This window comes from Channa argus, chromosome 8, assembly GCF_033026475.1.
Source record: "Channa argus isolate prfri chromosome 8, Channa argus male v1.0, whole genome shotgun sequence".
In the NCBI taxonomy this organism is placed as follows: Eukaryota; Metazoa; Chordata; class Actinopteri; order Anabantiformes; family Channidae; genus Channa; species Channa argus.
Genome location: NC_090204.1, coordinates 16,788,735 through 16,808,742, shown reverse-complemented (window position 1 = coordinate 16,808,742; position 20,008 = coordinate 16,788,735). Strand labels below are relative to the sequence as shown.

The following is a 20,008-nucleotide window of genomic DNA, read 5'->3' as shown; positions in this document are numbered from 1 at the left end:
TCATAGTGTGTTATGAACTATTTATAGCATGTTAATATCCTGCTGATGAATGCTAAATAAAGGGACTTAAAGTTTACTTGCCCGATAATCTTACAGCATGAAGAGGCATAAAAGCCCTTGACAGTAAACAAGGCATGAAAAATCTAGAATCTAAAGTCAAAGACGACTTTATATTCTTAACCTTTTATTTCGCCAACAGAGACATAGATCCTGCAGATAGACCTTATTCAGTAGCATGGGAATTTTAATGGAAATGATGAACATATGTTATTTACATTGTGACAAAATAAGGGCTTAAAGACACTGTTTACTAATGTTTAGTCAAGAAGTTTTGTCTCTTTGAATGGTGCAGGATGAAAAATATACAACTGCAGTTAAGTCAGTCCAATCTGATAATCAAATTGATTTCTTTGATGAATATATTTCCTGGGTATTGTAATTTTCTTAGGTAATTTGCACTGAATGTATAAGAGGAGGATGGGTGACACTGACATCTCAACATTTAAAGCAGTACACAGTAAAGTTCAGTAAGTCCTCTCACACTTAGATGCTTCTGAATGATTTAAATGCTTCTCTCTCTGCTCCCTATCAGCTCTTTTTGACTGCAGGCAAAGCAGCTTAACATTGAACAGTGATGTCTTAGCCCACCACAGCCCATCACCTCTCCCTGCAGGCAGTTACACCTCCCCTCAGCAGATCAGATCACCCCAAACAAGGAGCCTCTCATGGCAGGGCAAGAACAAGTCCTAGACAGGCTGAATCAAATTACACTCACAATAACATTTACATTTTAGGCATTTATCTGACACTCACAGTATCCAGAGCCAGTGGCCGCGTGCAGGAGTACAGTAAGCTGTGGGTCCTGAACGTAATCAGTGACAAACCAGGCGTAAAGAGGTCAAAGGTCAGAGAGTCAGTGTCCAGGCAAAACCGATAATTAGTCTAAGTTTAATTAAGTAATTAGCTGAAGCAATGCACGGCTACTTCAATTGTAAACTTTACTTCATCATTCACTTAAAAACGACACTACGTACGTCACAACCAGCAGTACACTCCCTCACAAGTAAAAGTCCTGCAGTCAGTTTCTTTTCAACTAAAAATACAGTATTAGGAGCACAAGATAATAAAAATGCTCTTGAAGTAACATACTCATTGTACAGAATGTCCCTCCGCAGAGTAATATACTGTATATGATATATTTTTATACACAGTATATTGTCATATTATGAAATATACAGCAATCCTCTGTTTGGGTGTAATGAGTTGACTTGTGTTTTGTTTGTACTTCTTCATGTACTGCACATTTGTTGATTTGTATCTTCTCATACTGCACACAGTTGGAGACAGAGCAGAGTATGAACTCACACAGGATGCAACCGACTGGCACTTATAAAAACCACGAGAATAAACACCATAATGATCCTTGGACATATTTTTCAGAAAGTGTTTTTTTCTCCTGTTGTTGTTGTTTTATATTTTCATAGGGACTGACGCAGACACAGCACAGTCACTGCTGCTTTTGTCAGTACAAAACCAGCGTCACCACAAAATTTTACATAGGACCAAGTGTTGACTTGTGTCTGACAGCTGGTAACTATTACCATGATGCTGATTCACACACAAATGGTGATTTTAGCTGAAGGTTACGCACTATTGTTCTGTTTCTGTTATCATCCTCTTATCTCCACCACCGCTGAGCTATTTTCTACTTTGTTTGCTGGGATTTTGTTTGTGGGTTTTCTTATCAGCCAGTGATCAGTTAAGCTAAAGGCTATTGTCTCACTGGGCCAATGCTCTTAATATATTCTCTATTTTGTTCTTCTTTGATTCCTTCAGGTCAGGCATCAGTGACAAATCTTAATTTGAACACAAGGGGGTTGATTTACTTTCACTATGAGAGAAGTTGATTTGCAAGTGGTAAAATAGAGTATTATAGTATATATAGTATAGTATATATCGGTTTATCTTTGTTTTTATTAATCTTCTGAGATACTTCCGTTTCAGTTTTAGTTTTCACTTTAACAGTTTTTGTTGTTTTGGGCATATTGCCTCTAGTTCATGCTGATCTTTCTACACACTCTGCTGATTTCGCTGACCACAGCAGGTTTATTTGAAGGTGGGAGGAGAAGGGAAAAGTGTTTGTTTGCAGATATTTTATTATCTTCATCCTCATCAGGTGAAAAATACACAGAAACTTTCAATGCTGGCTGCATTTGTCATCTTTTTCTTTTTGGTATCCTTAGACCAGTTTCAAATAGATTCCAAAAAGCCAGACCAAACACAACAACCCAGTACACCTGTCAGTTGCTGTGGACAAAAAAAAAAAAACATTAGTGTAGAAGAGAAAAGAAGAAGGATAGTTTCAGAAAGAATTGTCAATTTGATGAAATACTTTGACTTTCCAGCTACATCTGTGTATCTGTTAGCCTTTCTGTGAAAAGTGTGTTGGAACAAAGATCCACACCTGCTCAGCTGCTCTCAACAAAGTCAAATGTGTTATGGTATAAAAGTGAGCATGTGTTTTTGTTTTCCTGCTCTGCAGCTTTAAGAGAACTACACTATGTGCTAATCCTGCTCTGTTTCCAAGAAAAATACATTCCTGAGTGCTGCTTTAATGTTTGTCACATTATGGAGGAGAAAGTTTCAGCTTTTTGGCAGGCAGCCAGCTCTCCCACCCAAACATCCTGGCCACGTGCACCATCACATGGAACGAGACATATGCCTCATACACTTATAGCATGGAAGGAATACACGTGCACGTATAGCCTGATCTGGCTAAAACTCCACACTGTTAAAACCAAAGATTTAATGTGCAATATATTTTAATGCAATGACACTATTTAAATACACTGAGCATTTGTAGATGTCACTTACTGAAAAAAGTGGTCCATGGGTTAATAGGAGTTTTTAAATTTAAATCATGATTATCCTAAGAATGTGTAACCTTCAAGACAACAGTGGCTTACTTCAGTAAATCACAGTGGCATCTATAATGCACTGATGTATTAATGTTTTTGGACCGGACACTTCTTCAGTATCATAATTATTTAAGTTTATGAATTGTGTCTATAAAGGATTCACTGATCTTGAACTTGCTTCTTTTGGTTCTAGTTTGGGTAGTACGTGTACATAAATGTCATTAAACTTTTCCCTTTTCACACCCTATATCAAAATATCTCTTTACTTCTAGCTGAAAAGTGCCTCCAGATGACATCACTTGGAGGGACCTTCAGTTCAGATTGTTGCCTTGTTGCTCTTACTATGGAGTTTTGAATCATGGTCAACCAGCTTTTCCAAAGCTGCAACACATTTTCATTGTGTTGCAGCAAATGACTGTGGAAAACATTTTAAAATAAACCATCTGGTGCACTTGACAAAGGCTGGTAAACTATGAAATGAGGCCTACTCCAAATAACATTGTTAGGTCCGTGTCAGGTGTTTATGTCAGATATTTTAGATGTTTGTTTTATATCTGAAAAAAATCCAGCTGTGACTTGCGGTGACAGCACATCCAGATACTAAAGATTGATTTTTTTTGGTTAAAATTCATGATGTCACGTATTTTGGTCTCTGTGTGGAGCCTCCATTGTGCTCAGGGGGATCCACAAACAAAGAGCATTGGAGAGACCCGAGACAAAGAGAGTCGGCTTATGAGCAACACAAAGCAACAAGTAGATTTTGTGAAACCCCGAATCACAACCGTAGGAGGAGCAGACATAAACAAAGCTGCTCTTTTTGCGTGTTGTTTGAGAATGTTGATTGTTCCTACATGGTGTTTTTCCCCTTCCAGAATATTCTGGAGAGACACTTGGTGTGCGGCTCTCTGCTTTCTGCTGCCTGTTCTGTGACCCCTCTGAAGTTACACTGATTTCCATGAATCTTGAAAAGGGAGGGGAGCTGCAAGTTGATCTCCTCCTCTCTTTAGAATCAACAAGGCGTTGATCTGAACCAGCACTAACATCTTGATGTCACATTGCCTGTCCAAGATTGATGTCCAAGCGGAACAGAGGGGCGAGTGGGCGTCACAAGAAAAAGGCTTCATTGCTCACATTGTCAGTTTAGTGTTGAGCTAAAAAAGATTGCTTCATGACAATCATGACGCACAGTTCACTTGTGAATACCCCACATGTCATGCAGAAAGCTGAGACAGCCTCTGGTGAGTGTTACAACAGGACATTTGGCTGAAATGTGTTCCACAAAACATCTGCTCCAAGTTTGTTGAGTTCAAGAATGTGTTTGGATAAAATAGGTAAGAGTTTAGGGAGATCAAAATCCCAAATTTAAACCCTGCACACAAACAGCTACAGCTCAGACTTCACTGTCTATCAGTATAAACATTACACCAGTTATTCCAATGCATTTCATGGTGAAACATGTCTGCAAATAGTTAGACACATGAAAAATAAATAAACACATCAAAAATACATTTGTGGAATGGTCAGTCGAATGACTGTGTAACTCAAGCACCATGAAAAGATACATACATACTCGAAAAGATTATTTTTACATTAAGCTACATGTCTAAACTAAACATTCAAAGTCTTTCATCAGCATTGTCAAAAGACATTTGTGTTTATGTTACTTATATTTATTCATATGTTTAATAGATTTGGTCACCAGTTTCTTGATATTTCTCATCTAGGTAATCCTAGATCCATATACAGTATATTATATATTGGATAATACTGTAGGTCGGCCATCATCACTCAGCCTTTTGCTGGTTGTCTGCCTCTTTGGCTTTGAATTGGCTTGTTACCTTGGAACAGCATTAAGCTGTTTTGTTTACACGGTGTTGTGTATTACTCTGACCTGCAAAGACAGGACAGAAACTGAAATCAGCTTTTTGTCCGTAAAGACAAAACAAACTGCATTTGACCATGGACAAATGTGCACACTCAAACACCCAACAAATTCCCCTCTAACACCCACAACAAAGCCTAATGACAGTTCAGTGATATGTCCTCACAGTCAGACACCTCAGAGCTGCCAAAATTTAACTCTGCCTTGTTTTGGTTTGTCTGCCACTTTTCCCTCCGGTCTCTTGCTGTGATCTGTTTGGAATGTAGATTGATACTGACTTTAAATGTAAGGAGGAGGATTGACTTCCTCCCAGAAACCTTGACAAGACTTCTCTGCTCAGACACGTCCTGATTGTGAATGTTTTGCATCCAGTTTTATCTACGGAAGAAACGCTAAAATGTGTGCTGACTGATGCAAATTACGACTTTACGAATACGAATCTAATAAAAACACAGATACAAGAAAAAACAAAAAGCAGAACAAGCAGACGTCAAATGATATGGTAGGAAGTAGAAAAAAAATCCAGTCCTTTTTTCTTCATCAGGCCTCATTTACAGTATTCACATTGTGCGAAAACAACCTTTAAATCTTGAAGGTTTAGTGTTTTATTGATTTAGATCTTCTGACCATGAAGTTAAAGGGTTTCAGTGTTTGTTCAGTTTTTCAGGACAAATGTGGCCTGTGTTTAAAAGCTGAGCTATGTTTTAGCTACGTTACTTGTACTGTGTTCTTGCTGCAAAAGACAACAACCAGCCACAGTATTTTCTATGCAATCAGAGGCACTGATAGTAAAATGAATGCGTGAGATGGGGACTATAGAGGAATTTTGTATTTTTGTATCAATTACTGTCAGATCCACCCATCTATTTTCAATGAATGGTGATCTTAGTTGATATTTTTCAAACAAACAACCTAAGTTCACTTTGCATCCTGTAAAACCATAGTGTCAACAATGTATGTTAAGTAATCTCAGATTCTAAACTCTCTGTCTCAAATTTCTTTTAAGAATCAAGCAACTTCAGGCATGAAATAACATTAAGTTAACTGGTATGTTTAAAGCACAAGAACAGTAAATATTGACTTGTGCCAGTTTTGTTTTCTTGCTCATAGCTTTCAAGAAGTGACTATTATTACTGATCCTTTCCCGCCATTATGAAGAGATACATCAGCCAAGAGAGTCAGCAAACTCTCTTTCACATCCTGAAAAGGCGACACAGATGTGAAGAGGTGAGGTGTTTTTCGAAACTGCTGAGGAGACGTCTTTTTCCTAGGAAACAACTCAAACCCTGGATAACAGGAACATACTGTGATGCCTTTCATATGAACCACACACAATGCAACATCCAAAGTTCTTCTTTTATGTGAAATTAGTCAGCTGCCAGCATGTGAGTCACTAAAGCGCTCTATCATCTGACTTGTTGGTGCTGCTAACCTCAGCTAAAGTAAATGAAGTCTGGTAAACCTGGCTGCCCTGTAGGGGGAGGTGAATGAATACCGTGTGAGGATTGTTAAAAACTGACCATGTAGCCCTCAGTGTCCCATGTCTCATGTGTTTGGACATGTGATCAAGTGAGATGTTCAGAAAGAAGTCAACAGTGTCTGAATGACAACTATGGCAAAGTATAATAAGTCACAACACACACTCAGAGATATGTCAAATATCCACCATGTTCACATTTATTGGAGCATTACAACTGTTTAAATATGTTTGATATTAACAGATATGTTATTTACTACAGAATATATTGACCTTTGCTTTTAGCTTAATGCAACTGAGGAACCAAGTTTGTCAGTACAAATTAATGTTCAACCACTCAGAGATTGTCTCAAAAACATCTTGTATTTTGAGTATTTAAAGGACAACTACAGTCATTTTCTAAATGTATTGTATTGACGCTGAAACAAACATATAAATGAAATAATAAATTCCCTTTACTCACATTTGGTTAGTTGTCAGTCATTAGCCAGGATTATATGGCTTGTCTGTGCCATAGACCTCTGTTGCCCAACAACAATTAAAAGCACATTAGTCAGTTGTTTTTGGACAAAACCAGAGGTCTACTATACCGCAGATGAAAAACTAATCCAGGCTGCTGGGTGACAAGCAACTAAACATGAGCGGAAAGGACCTAGTGCTGGTTTTAGCACCTGTATGGTGATTGAGGATGATAAGAATAATTTAGAAAATTAATAAATGTTTATGTAGAAATAGAACTTGACTGGTTGCTCAAAAGGTTATGGACACCCCTGAACCCTGTTTACAGTCAAAGACGCGTTCAGTTCTATGATACTCGTTCATATTTTAGCATGGTAACAGCTTTGTGACAACACTTTAGAGGATGTCTTTTTTGATAATTCCCTCTTACAGGTCCATACAGAGCATTCACAACCGTAACTTCAACCCAATCCAACACTTTTTGTCCTACTTCACTAATACACTTGTGGCTGAATGGGACTAAACCCTTAGAGCCAGTTTCTAAGTATAGGTGTGTCCACATAGTATTGTCAATATTGTTTACTTTCTAAGTTGTTAACACATCAACAGTTCTGTTGTCAGAGTAAAGCCAAAGCTTCAACAGGTGTCTCTCTTTTATCAATCGTGAACCCAACTTTTACTGAAGTACAGTACCACAAGTCCACTAAGTGTACCACAGTGTGGTACATTCAGGTTAGACTCTCACATTCAGGGGCTTTGTTTTTTACATTGTCAGCCAATGCACCCACTTTGTATTCAATGCTTCTCTGTAATGTAATTAGCGATTGGGGATTCACCACCGCTGCACTAGTATCAGCTTGTTCTAAACATTTCGTAACATTGTCCTCGTTTGGCTCATGTGATTACGGTAACTCAATTTAGCACTGAACAAAGAATTGAGAAGAAATAATCACTGCTGATCAAACAAGATGTGTTTACTGCATGGGGTTCTAGACTTAAGTAACACAACACTGATTAAATTATCCTTCTATCCATTTATCCAAAACTGTATGCAGGTTCTTCCAAAGGGTCTTCAACCCAAAGATAAAGTGTGATAAGTAACTCAGAATCAGTGATAGTAAAACTTTCTGACATTTTGACAGCAACTTGGACATTATAATTACACAAATATATGACATGAAACTTAACAAATGTAACACAATGTGTTGAAGGAATGAAAAGTTAAAGTCAAGGTAAAAATATTTTTTCCAAAAAAGCACACAGGCAAGTTTGGCAACAGTAGAAACCAAAGATGAATCACGCGAAAGTTAATGACTCATTGGACCATCAATTTAGAATATCCTATAAACAAGGATTACAGGAACAATGTTGATGTTGCAATATGGAAGATAAAGCCATGGTGTTGCTCACGTCTTCTGAGCCCCTTGATAAGAAACCCACAGATGCAACATAAAGTCAACATCAGGATGTCAGACACCTCAGTGTTCACAGTGTACTTTAAACGTTTAAAGGAGTTGTTTATCTGTTAGTAATTTTAATTAGGCATGTTTAGGTTTATCCAAAAATGCTCCATTAAAGTGCATAATGCTTTGTCCAAGACAAACTTTCTCCGTTGTTTTGCTTTGCTAATAAAGGTCTCTAATTATATAGGCAGTCAAAATTTTGAACATCTGGCAGTTCAGTTATGCAGTAACCAAGGTACACTTATTCACACAGAGCTAACTTTCACTTGGTTTCTACTTGTTGTCCAGACGTAACATTTTAAAAGTGAGATTCTGGTTTCCTCCTTGCTGTGGTGTCTGAAACAAACCACAAAGATCTGATTCCTACCAACATTTGGCTCAATATGTGCTGAGTGTTCATGTCTAACAGCTGAAAGCTGAGATCAGACTCTGTTCCCTCACTGTGTCTGAGGCCAGCAGACAAAATGTGGGTCAGCAATGTAGTTGGAGCACCACAGCATCTAAAGATCTATGAAAAGACAGTTGTATCAACAAAATACCACCAACTGGGTGTCAGCAAAACACATTTTTTTAAACAACATTTATGGCACAGCCTGACTTCAACATGTTCTTTTAAAGTATTATATAATAAAGCTTCTCACTGAAACAGTTCCTCAGCACTGTGCTGAACATCTCTGTCCTCCCACGTTGAGGTGGTTTGGTGAATAAACCCAAGAGAATTTCCTTTAATTTAACACTGTACTTTATGTAACACTTTGTATAATTCACCAAGCTGCTTGTTTGTTCCTGGGTATTTACGAAAAAAAAAAACCCCGGTCCTTGTTGAATATTCATGTAAACAAAGTATACAACAGTAAATGGGATCCATATATCAGGTAGCCTCTGCACAACAGATAATTTGGTGGTGCATTGAAGCAATAACTTACTTTAATATAATAATATAACTTACTTTTTTTTTTTATATATAAATAAAAGGAGCAGCAGAGGCCCACAGTAGAACTGAATGGCCCTTGTCTTCAATATTTGAGCTGTCACAGGCCCAACTTCAGTCTGTAATTGTTGTTTTGATCCACTGAGTGTAGCTTGTTCCTCCAGTGAACCCTGCCCTTGGCAGTCGTATAGTTTGGCTCACTGTTTAACATCATGTACCAATCCACTAGCACGTAACATGATAAACAGAGGCCCTCCTTGTAGTGTTGAGCTTGCATATCTCTCAAGGTTTGAAGGAAACACTGGAGACAAACATCCATTTAATCTTTTTTATTAGAAAAAAAAACAATAAAAATTGTGAATCAACAATTGCTGTTTGTATAAAAATACATTCGGTTATTCAGTGCGTGCTACACAAGTCGCACTGCTGACCTGAAGGATTTCTTTCATACTCCTAACAGTTTTTTGGAAGTTGAGCAGAAAACATAATCCTGGGTTCAGTTTTTGGAATGTCCTTTGTCCATACATTTCAGTGGCATCTCCAGCTTAAGGCTCGACTTGAACGCTGAGCAGCATTTTCTGTGTCAACACGGCACCGAGACGCCTGGTTCCTATCAAACGCTTCGCACCACGTGGCTCAGGGTCTCCTCCTCCTTTTGTTTAGCATCTGAGGGAGCTATCCTATGAGCCTAGTGTAGCTTATACACAAACTGTTCGCTCTTCTTTTTCAACATCTCAATCGTTTTGCTAAAAATCAACAACCACAGCTATAGGACACTTCAGTGGCTTATGCCTTGCAACACTTCTTCTGGAATTCATCCACATAAAAAGAAAAACAACCGTTTTTGTTCTAACCTCTTTCAGAATACATTCAACTGAGAGAACGGCTCCCTGAAACTCTCATGCAATCTTTAACTGCAGATTATTAAGGCATATGTATTTTTCCCTTTTACACATTGTTACCTGCATGCATAAAACTCTTCTACATCTGTTCATTTGAGTTTTCTGCTCCACCATCACACCTTCAGATACTTTGTGTGCCTAACAGCAGAAATCATCTCAGGTACACTGCCATCGACTCACACAATGCATTGCAATGTAGGTTGTTAAAGTCTACTGAGTTGCCAGGTAAAGAAGAGTTGGAAGCTGAAGACGATAAGTGCACTTCTTTCATTACGCCACTCAAAGATGACAAAAATGTGCTTCTAAACAGGTCACCTTATCAAAAGCGCTTTTTTTAAAAAATAAAATAAGGTACAACTCCTACTCTTCACCTGGCAAATATCACGTTATTCCCCCTTTAATATATCTCAAAAATCTCTTCATGTGAGGGAATCGTTGATTGGGAGGTATTCACAGCCCATTTCGATGTGAGAAGAATCACCCAGGGAGGACAGGAACTGATGTAGAGAAGTTGCTCCTCTCTCAACAGAACAGAAAAGTGTCCAATTTACTCTATGGACTAGAAGTGGCAGTTCCTCTACCGACACCCAGTTCCTGTGAGCTCCTTTTCCTCTCCTGACCTCTCTGTGGCGCTCTAGATCCCTTCCACAACACTTGGTCGGACAAGGGCCATTTATCAGAGAGAAGTAATCCAGGAGAAGACAAATCTCTTGATTTGTACATTAATTTAAGTTGCTTGACGCTCAGGCAGGGCAAATGGTTCAACATGTCATGCAGCGAGGTCTCATGTTGAAAGGCTGAGGGTTTGGGTCAATCTGTGGGCAAAACAAAAAAAAAAAAAAAAACACATGTAAGTTAGCAGATAAGTAAATCCTTTCCAAAGCTATGATACAGCCACCAATTATTTTCATGCACATACTGTTACAATGCATCAAAACCACACAAAACCCTTTATAACACTTAATTTGTGCCAACTACTGTAGGTTGACATTGTCCGCAGTATTTGACGACTCACCTCACTGTACACCGGCGGAGGCCGGAAGCGAAACTCTTGAACAAAAGCCAAAAGAGGGTGTTCAAAAATCCCACTGAGGTCTTCAGTGGGTTGTGGGACCACCATGTTGTTGAGCTGCTCAGCCTCCTCCTGTGTGACCACTGAGTTGTAATCTGGAGGAGCTGTAGGGAAAGAAGACGGGTTAGTCAACTGGTTTGACTGAACACAGCAGCACATGTCCAGACACTACGCTGCCAACTCAACACTACAGTTGAGAAGCCTGAAGGTGTGTGTCAAGAGTGCAAACATTGGCTGGAGATAATAAAGTAGCATACACAATAAGTCTCACTGTCTCAGTGTCGTGTTTATCAGGTTAGACGGAGCACTAAATGCTGAAAAATGTGAAAAAAAAAAAAAAAAAACTCTAAACTATCCATAATTGTATACACGCTGAAAAAAGTACTGGCATGTCTGCCCTTGTATGACATACACTCCTCTGGTAATCACTGCATTTTTTTAAGGATACTTACGCTCAGGCTGCTCGGGGATGGCCATACGCAGCCACTCCAGGTTGACGCTGTACTGGCTGCTGACGCTGGAGGTCCGGCTGCCAAAGGGATGAAGGGGGATGGTGCCTATGACGAGCGGCAGCTCCAGACACAGCTTAGATGTCCCAGGAACATCAACACAAACCTGTATGGAGGAAAAGTAGAGAACTGTTAGTGGACTCCCAAAGTCCTCCAGCAACGAGGAAATGGGAATAAATATTTCGAATGCAAACAAAAATCAAGCCCCCAACTGACCTTGAGCATGTACTCCACTTTGATGATGCGGCACTGCAGGATGGAGGGGCCCACAGGTTGGATCTTGATGGCTCGGCCGTGCCAAGTCTCCCGGCATCTGGGAGAGACAGTGTCACCACACAGGGTGGCCACCACCGCGCGCTTCTGTTTCATGGTGCCACGGGCAATGAATGTCTGTGTCTGAGTGATGTAGGCTTTGGGAACAATTGACCTGGAGGTAGAGTTGTCGAACTCTGCAAAAACTGGTATCACCTCACCTGCAGAAACAGAGAGCATGTTAATATATTGCAGAAACTTCTAATGAGGCCAACAGAGGATGCATTTATAGAAAGTGTTGTTGGTGGTGGTAGAGCCTTACCTGGCGTGTAGCCCTTGCGGTCAATCTTCGCAGTTACAGACACTTGTCCAAAGTTGCGGTACCATGTCCGTGCCATTTTATCCTTCGTTCCAGCCTGTGGTGCCTAAGAGCGATAAAAATAATTAGTCAGCAAGTGTCTCAGAACCACCAGAAGACCATGAAATGTTGTTAAAAAAATACAAAATTTAAAAAGTAAAAAAAGTGAGAGCAGAGATGCTCACCAGCAAAGCTGGAGTGTTAATGTCAATGGGCTCGATGACTGTAAACTCCTTCTTAATCTTTCTGACTGTAGCCCATGGCCTGTGTAGCTTAACTTTAACCCAGTAACGGATGCTGCCGTGCTTTCCCTCGAAAGAGGTGACCAGCGTCTCCTCTGGAAGCTGGAAGCTGAATGGAAATTCATGTTTGCCAGCTGGAAGGATGGTCATTTCACCATTATCTAAAAGGCAGAAGAGCAAAAGGAAAAACATGTTTAACTTAGATTTTACTAACTGGTTGTTTGCACTCATTTCTATGTGCACAGTGAGTAGAGGGTAGAGTCTCTTCATCTTGGTGAGAGTTTAACATATAGAATCAAAGCATATAGTGATGAAGAAATTCAGCACAACAAAATAAAGTTATACAAAAAAAAAGACCAACTGCAAATAATTTTTCTAAAGAAATATTTGAAATGGAAACAAAACTTGTTGCTGTGCAGCCATTGTAAACTAATAAAAAAAAGTTGAATTTTTGATTATTAAGAGCTATTTTAAGCAGCTGAAATAGAAATCTCTCTTTATCTACAATCACATGGCTTCTGTGCTTTCTCGGAGGGGCGGTTCCTGTTCCATTGTGCTGACCAAGAACATGTTTTCCTCCAGCTGTATTACATAGCATGTCTCAACTGCTCTGTATTTATTTATTAATTTATTTTATTCATTTGTTTTTGCTCTCTTGCTCCACAGGTCCAAGAACACGTGTTTGCCTTTAACTGACTGTGTGATTTGTTAGCTGGAAGCTCCGGTTTGATTTAGGTAATAATTCCGTCAATGCCAAGCTCTCTTAATAGGCCAAGTGGGTTGTTATGAGCGTGTTTTTTTTTTCCATGCACGTCTCTACATAAAGCTTCAAACACTACATATTCAGATTACTAGTTGCACGCAGGCTTTTGTAGAAGACCAATAGTATCAGAGAAACTAAACTCTGCAGGAACACTACGTAAAACCTACAAAGCCAGGGTTGTCTATTTCCTGTCTGCTCTTTAAACCCAAACAGCTCTGTGCACAATGAATGGAGACAGAAACCCGAAGCACTCACAGTCGCTGAGGAGAAAAACAAGCCAGGATTTTCTTTGTACGAGGACAAAGTCAGACTCCTATACGGTTTCTTCTTCAACAGATGTTTTCACAATGAGAAAAGGCTGCAATGACAGCAGCTGCAGCATGTTTTTCTCTCTCCCTGAACAGCAAGACTTTGTTTCCTATATTGAGTTGCACCCCTACAATAAAACGCCACATAAGACAGAAGACATAACCAAAAGGCCTCCCAAAAATGCTTTTGTTATAGAAAGACAGGAGCAAGACTCGAGGGTTTTACGCGTTTCTTTGGATCTGGATTTAGTTATTCAAGGAAGTACAAAGCAAGGACACAAAAAGCTCGTTAAAGTCATGTTGGGACTTCGGACAAAATGTTTCAAATGCTACATAAGTGACAGACCAATTACATAAACAAATCAGCTTGTGTCCCTACATTTAAAACACGATTGATTTCATCGTCCGTTTAAACTGAACCATGAAAACAACATCACTTCCAGGCTGCACGTAAACAACAAGCTCAGTGTTCCCTGACAATAAGACACTCACAATGTTTTCATGCGCTCGGTCCATGAAACCCAGATTTCATCCACCACAAGTTGACAGTTTCACAACTTTACAGACAGACTGGACCCTGCAGTCACCGAGCCTGCAAAGCGGACTGACCTGCTTGGAGCAGCACCTCTCTCCGGTTCAGGTACTCCACCTCGTCGCTGTAGTTCTGGGTGTACGCGGTGCTGGAGCCGGCGGACCGAGACTCGGTCCAGTGCACTTTAGCGAAACCTTCAGCGTGGAGCTTCAGGGAGTCCACCTTGGTCTCCCCGGACATCTCCATAACCACTCGCCCGGAGACCACGTCCCCGCTGCTGAACACCGGAGGACAGTCCACCTCCGGAGAGTCAAAGACGATGTCAAACTTTTTCACCTTGTCGAAAATCATTTTCTGCAGATCGTGCAAAAGTCCTCAGAAAACCAAAGCCGGACGCTTCCTGTATTCTTGTTGCACAGAGTGTCTGTGTGTCCTGAAGTGAAAATTCAAGTTGCAGCAGTCTTTTGTTCACTTATTTAAAGCTCAAACTGAAGGGCTGAGTCGGACAGAGGCCCTATTTGCAGGCAGCTAAAGTGGGCGTGTTTTCAGAATTTATTATGTAAGGCCTCAGGAGAGGGTAGAAGGCAGGGCGAAGCCACCTTCAGGTCCTCCTTCTCGCCACCGACGTTTCAGTTTTGCGTGTTTGTAAAACATACGTTTGCGTTTGACTCGTAGTTCAACAGGGTCACTAAATTGTAAGTTCCTGTGTGAAGACCGTAAGTGTGAAATTATCTATTAAAACAAACACTGCAGCACCCACTTTAAAATACACATGTGGAGGACTGATGTGAGAATCCTATAAACTAGTCATTTACGTCGTTATACGCAGATGAGTCACATTCCTATAAGACCTGTAAATCCTTAAAATTATTCTCCCCATTCTTGGGGAATATATTTACAATAGCTGCATCAGAATGTGTCTCTTTCTCATTCCCATCTTAAACTTGGCTGCGTGCGGGTATGTTAACAGAGCTCAAGTTTACAAACCGAGTATGAAAGCAGCATAATAAACATGCAGTCTGGGTGTGGGGAGAGCTCAGGGGGAAACAGGGCCTGGTGATGATTGATGGTTACAGGTTCTTCGAAGAAAACAGACCTACTGAGCATGCCTTGAAGATCCTGCCTGCACAGAGGAAAATAGCTCCACTCCGTACCAAAAGTGTTTACTCCACTTTTTTCCATGTAGCTACGAACATACTGTTACATAGCCTGGGACAGCGCACACATGTAAAGCAACCTTAGGAAAACAGCCACAGTCCTTTAAAGATGGCATAAAGTAACACCGGAAAACTACACAGCTCAGCAAAAAAGAAAAGCTTCTGAATCATAGCGTTCATTCATTCATTCTTTTTTTTAAACGAAATTCATCTCCAAAATCTGCAAACAAAGACGGTTGTGAGCAGAACTGATCTACCCTTGTGCTTTGGAGTCAATAAACAAGGCAATCGTGTGTGACTCTCTTCATTCAATTCAAAAGCCTTCAGACAAGAATCAAGTCTGGTCTGAGAAAAACAAAGTTGTTTACTCTTTTGTTCCCTTGGATGAGGAGTTAGCTCCCCGGTGCCACCAGCTGGCTAACTGGAGGCAGTGTGCACAGCTGCTGGACAGCCGGGATGCTTTTACAGGCTGTCCTGTACTGTAGATGTGTGTAAATCTGAGAATAATGATAAATAAATGGTCTCCTCCTCCTCTCACTGTTATTAGACAACCTACACCTTACTGTTATGTTAGAAAGTACATGGAGATTTTAAACATTAGGTGTAATTATTCAATTTGTGGACAAAATATAAGTCCAAAGTCCTAACTACCTGACCACAAGCCCCTATCTGGGATAAAACTCAAGCCCAGCATGCCACCTGCTGGCGATAAGGAGCAGCAAGCTCTGCCAGTGCTCCCTGGGTCCTGATAAGATTAAGTTCATGTGGCTCTGCACCGAACGATGAGCCTGATAAATGCTCCCACCGTGCAGATGACTCAGTATGATCACCCTAATCATGGCTGAAAACACATTTACCCCTGCTGCAGTCTACAGTAAACATATTTATTCTTGCGAGTTTCCCTTTGTTTACCCAGGGAGCTGTTAAGTACACAATGCTGCAAAACAAATGTTAACATAGAAGCTCTACATACTTCAGAAAAAAGTGGTGCTTGAGAAAGTATCATTTCTCAGCAGCTTTTTTAAAGCTCCTAAAACATAACAAACTCTCCACTGAAAGAACACCAATTACCAAGATACAGTACATTAGTGCCTTTCAAGAGAAATATAATCATTCACAAATGCCAAAAGATAAATAAACTGAAAATGAAACTATATGAAACAACATTGTTAACTGAATGGAGAGCAGCAGTTGGCTGCAGAGTGGAGGAGGGTGAAGACAGGGAGCCATGTGTTGTTTTTCTTGTCGCCGTGGCAACATGGGCTGCATTTTTTAAAACAGCCTCCCCCTCCACCCCACCCTTCCTCCTTACTTCCTTTCTCCACTGTCTTTCACCTTCTCCTCATTACCTGCTGTTGCAGTACCAGTTAAATTTAACCTATCACAACATCCTTGTTTCCATTGCTCAACATTTATATTTAACCCTTTGACACTGGCTCATATGTGCACATTTAGGTCAAAATATATGTTCCTATTTATTGTACTATTTGTGGAAAAATTTGAAGTTTTGAATTTTGCTAAAACAATTAGCACTGAGTTTCTGACTGGTCTACCTACAATGTTATACCAATCTCCTGTGCATTTACTGCAGCTTAGCTTACTGATAGAAGTCATTTTAAGTCAAGAAAACAAAACTGAAAGTAAAGTTCATCTAAATAATTTTGGCAGATCTTTTCTATTTGAGGGTTGATAATTTAGAAATAATGCTGAAACTTTCTAACCACCATCCATGAGAACCGTAACAATCCATCCATTATCTTTAACCACTTATCCTGTTAAGGGTCATGGGGGGGCTGAAGCCAAGCCCAGAGTCACTTAACCTAACATGCATGTGATTGGACTGTGGGAGGAAGACAGAAAGACAACAGCCTGCAGGCAGGTTGAACTAGGGTCCTTCCAGCTGTGAGGTGGCAGGGCTAACCACTCCACCACTGTGCTGCCCATTTTTCTTTGCCATTTGTTTTTATTTTTTAGGTGTTATAATTTGTCGCTATCTTGCCTAGCTGGATTAAGTAAACAAGTATTATCTTGGATCAAGCTGCTGAAAGAGGAAACAGTTTGAAAACTGTATCATTGAGATAAGGTAATAAAAAGTCTAGTCAAATCAATTTTATTTACATTACCCATTAATCGCTTTTTTACTTTTACGGGGGGATGACATGGAATAATGTTTCATTTTCACGAAGTTGATATAAATTGGGATATAATAAATGTTATTATTAATAAATGAAATAAACAGTTATCAAATGTTTGTTTTCAGCTATTGCAGAATGACAACACCACAATGATGCAGATGATCCATTTAAGCAATGCTGCTCATTAATAAGCATCTTTAATATAGTATATGGTAATTCACTAGGTAGATGTCGAATATCATCTTTCTATATGTTATTATATATAGAATATATGTATATATTATTTGAAGAGACAGTTTTCTTACCAGTGACCACAGGTTTCACATTTGTGCTTACAGATGTGCATTTGATATCAAGTTAGCGGTTTGAAAATGCTAAATACAGGGCAAGGTAGCTTTTGCTTGTTGGACAATGGAAAAAAGTCAAATCACATTTTAAATTTATTGGAAACTGAATAATTAACTCAGATAAACTTGTCGACAATAACTGATTGAAACATGTTAGGTGCAGCCTCAGTAAATGCGTGACGTGTTGCTTTTTTACACTTTGTTAGGTACACCTGTACAATCCAATGCCGTCCAATTAATCAGCTTTGTCATAAATTCTACTTCTCTTGAAATTCCTTCTCTTGAAATTGGGTGGCCCAAACACCTCTTCTTATAATGGGCTCCAGTATGGCTCCACTACCCACTATGACCTCGATAATAACACATAGTAGAAATATCACCTTTCTTACACTTCTTAAAAACTGAGAATGTAAAACCTTGTAAAGAAAAGCAGAATAAAGTAATGGCAGAGCAACAACAAGTCTGCTTTTATCCGAGAGTCTGAATCTGATGTGTGTTCATAGTTACCTTTCCGATCAGATTGGAAAGGTAAACCAAATGTGCTGTTTACAGATCTAATGAAGCATTAACCACCGCTGACACTCCGCTGCCTTGGCTCATATTCTCTTTTCCCCTGTTTGTAAGCTACATGGTGTCTCCCACATTACGTCCCACATGCCCCAAAGTGAAGTAGTGTTGTGTTTATTTGGACACAGTACTAATGGATTTGTGTTCATCGTCAAGATTGTGTGATGTGGCAGATGTATCTGGTTGAGCTACTGTCTACTTCTCTTCCAGGTTTCCATGCAACACATTTGGCCCAGGTGGCTTCATTTTGCAAACTGCCGTAACTACAAGACACAGTGGCTACCAGCAGGCATGTTGACAGCACCGATCAGCAGTTTTACACCTCATCATTCAGAACACAGCAAAAACCTTTTCTTCTACCAGCTGCAGTGCATGCTAAAATATAGTTACAATATACATCACAGCAAAGCAACAAACTATGGATTATATCTTATCATGCAGGCATGTTTATTTCCAGTCACCTTTGGACTAACAACACTTGTTTTTCTAACTATATTTAAATGACAGAGCACAGAATTTAGATTATTGTAATATTACATTAATGTTACAATATGCAATTTCTAAAAAAGCTATGTCGAACAGCTATACAGTTGCTTGCAAGAAGCAAACTGCATAGGTTGCAGTGATCCCTTACCCAGGTGTTATTCCAGCCAGTCTGATGACTAAACACAATATAATCTGAATATTAACCACGCAGGGGGAACAACACCATCTGCAGCTGTCACCACTGACCTCGAATCAGATGCTGTCTCTTCCTAAAGTAGGTGATCTTTGAGGTGTAGTCATTGTAGATGGAGTTCATGCCACGGTTCTCCAGCCAGTGTGCCATGGCCACCCCTCTTCCCTGCACCTTCATGGAATGTACTTTGGTGTCCCTGGAGAGTTCTAAGACCACCTGACCAGAGACCATCTCCCCTCCTGTGAACGCTGCATCAGCTGGACCGTCCAGCTCCAGCTTAAAGGACTTTATGGAACTCAACATTGTACCTAAATGTGGATTCAGAAAAAAATAGAGCGTAAGAAAACACTTTTGCAAAGACTGAATTGCGTGGTAAGCTCTCTGTGATTGTAGAACTGGTTTCAGCGGTTGTAAAATAGCCAGAGGCACAAATTAATTAAGGGTCCTGTACAAACAAATTTAAACATGTCAACTTTTACTTTAAATTAATTTACCTCGAAGTATAGAGTGCATCAAACCTATTGGCAGTCTTTGCTGTTTTTCTTGTAGGAATTGTGTTTTAGGGTGGGGTGGCTCTGCTGGGTCCCTGACATGTTATGGCTGGCCCTACAGTAGATACTGTCTACTTATTGAAACTGATATTGTCTAAACAAGTTTTAGATACGTCAAATACCATATAGGTCTTTTAGTTTTTCTCCTTGACAAAAATCAATTGAAACTGATATCAACACGCACACACATTTAAGGTCAAATAACACCAACTAACAGCTGCCAAGTCAAACATATGGCTACACAACATAACATATTGCTGACATGAGTCCTGCACAGTTCTGCATGTAAATAAACATTTACAATCTGCATGCAGCGGGACTCGGCCAATCAACACTGACAACCGGACTATGTTTTATAAATACAATGTCTGACTCACCGGATGGACACGGTAGTGGTCGTCACAAAGCCGAGGAAAACCCGATCTCGGTGGGAGTCTGTCCGTTATAAACGGTGGCAGTGGTCCTGACACACGTCGACACAGCAGCATGTTTTACGCCAATGAC

The 20,008-nt window shown here is 39.9% G+C and overlaps 1 protein-coding gene across 2 annotated transcripts; it reads right to left on the bottom strand.

Moving 5' to 3' along the window:
- Positions 1–9,444: 9,444 nt before the first annotated feature.
- arrdc2 (arrestin domain containing 2) lies at positions 9,445–19,983 on the bottom strand. 2 transcript variants are annotated; one of them, XM_067513452.1, is made up of 8 exons: positions 19,882–19,983; positions 19,007–19,261; positions 12,409–12,626; positions 12,188–12,290; positions 11,830–12,086; positions 11,557–11,719; positions 11,048–11,208; positions 9,445–10,847 (listed from the first exon to the last, which is right to left on the bottom strand). In XM_067513452.1, the coding sequence occupies exons 2-8, from the start codon at positions 19,254–19,256 to the stop codon at positions 10,794–10,796; spliced, it is 1,206 nt and encodes a 401-aa protein (XP_067369553.1). In that variant the 5' UTR covers positions 19,257–19,261; positions 19,882–19,983; the 3' UTR covers positions 9,445–10,793. The 2 variants fall into 2 exon arrangements, with proteins under 2 accessions (XP_067369553.1, XP_067369552.1); XM_067513451.1 differs by lacking the exons at positions 19,007–19,261; positions 19,882–19,983 and adding an exon at positions 14,146–14,565.
- Positions 19,984–20,008: the final 25 nt, after the last annotated feature.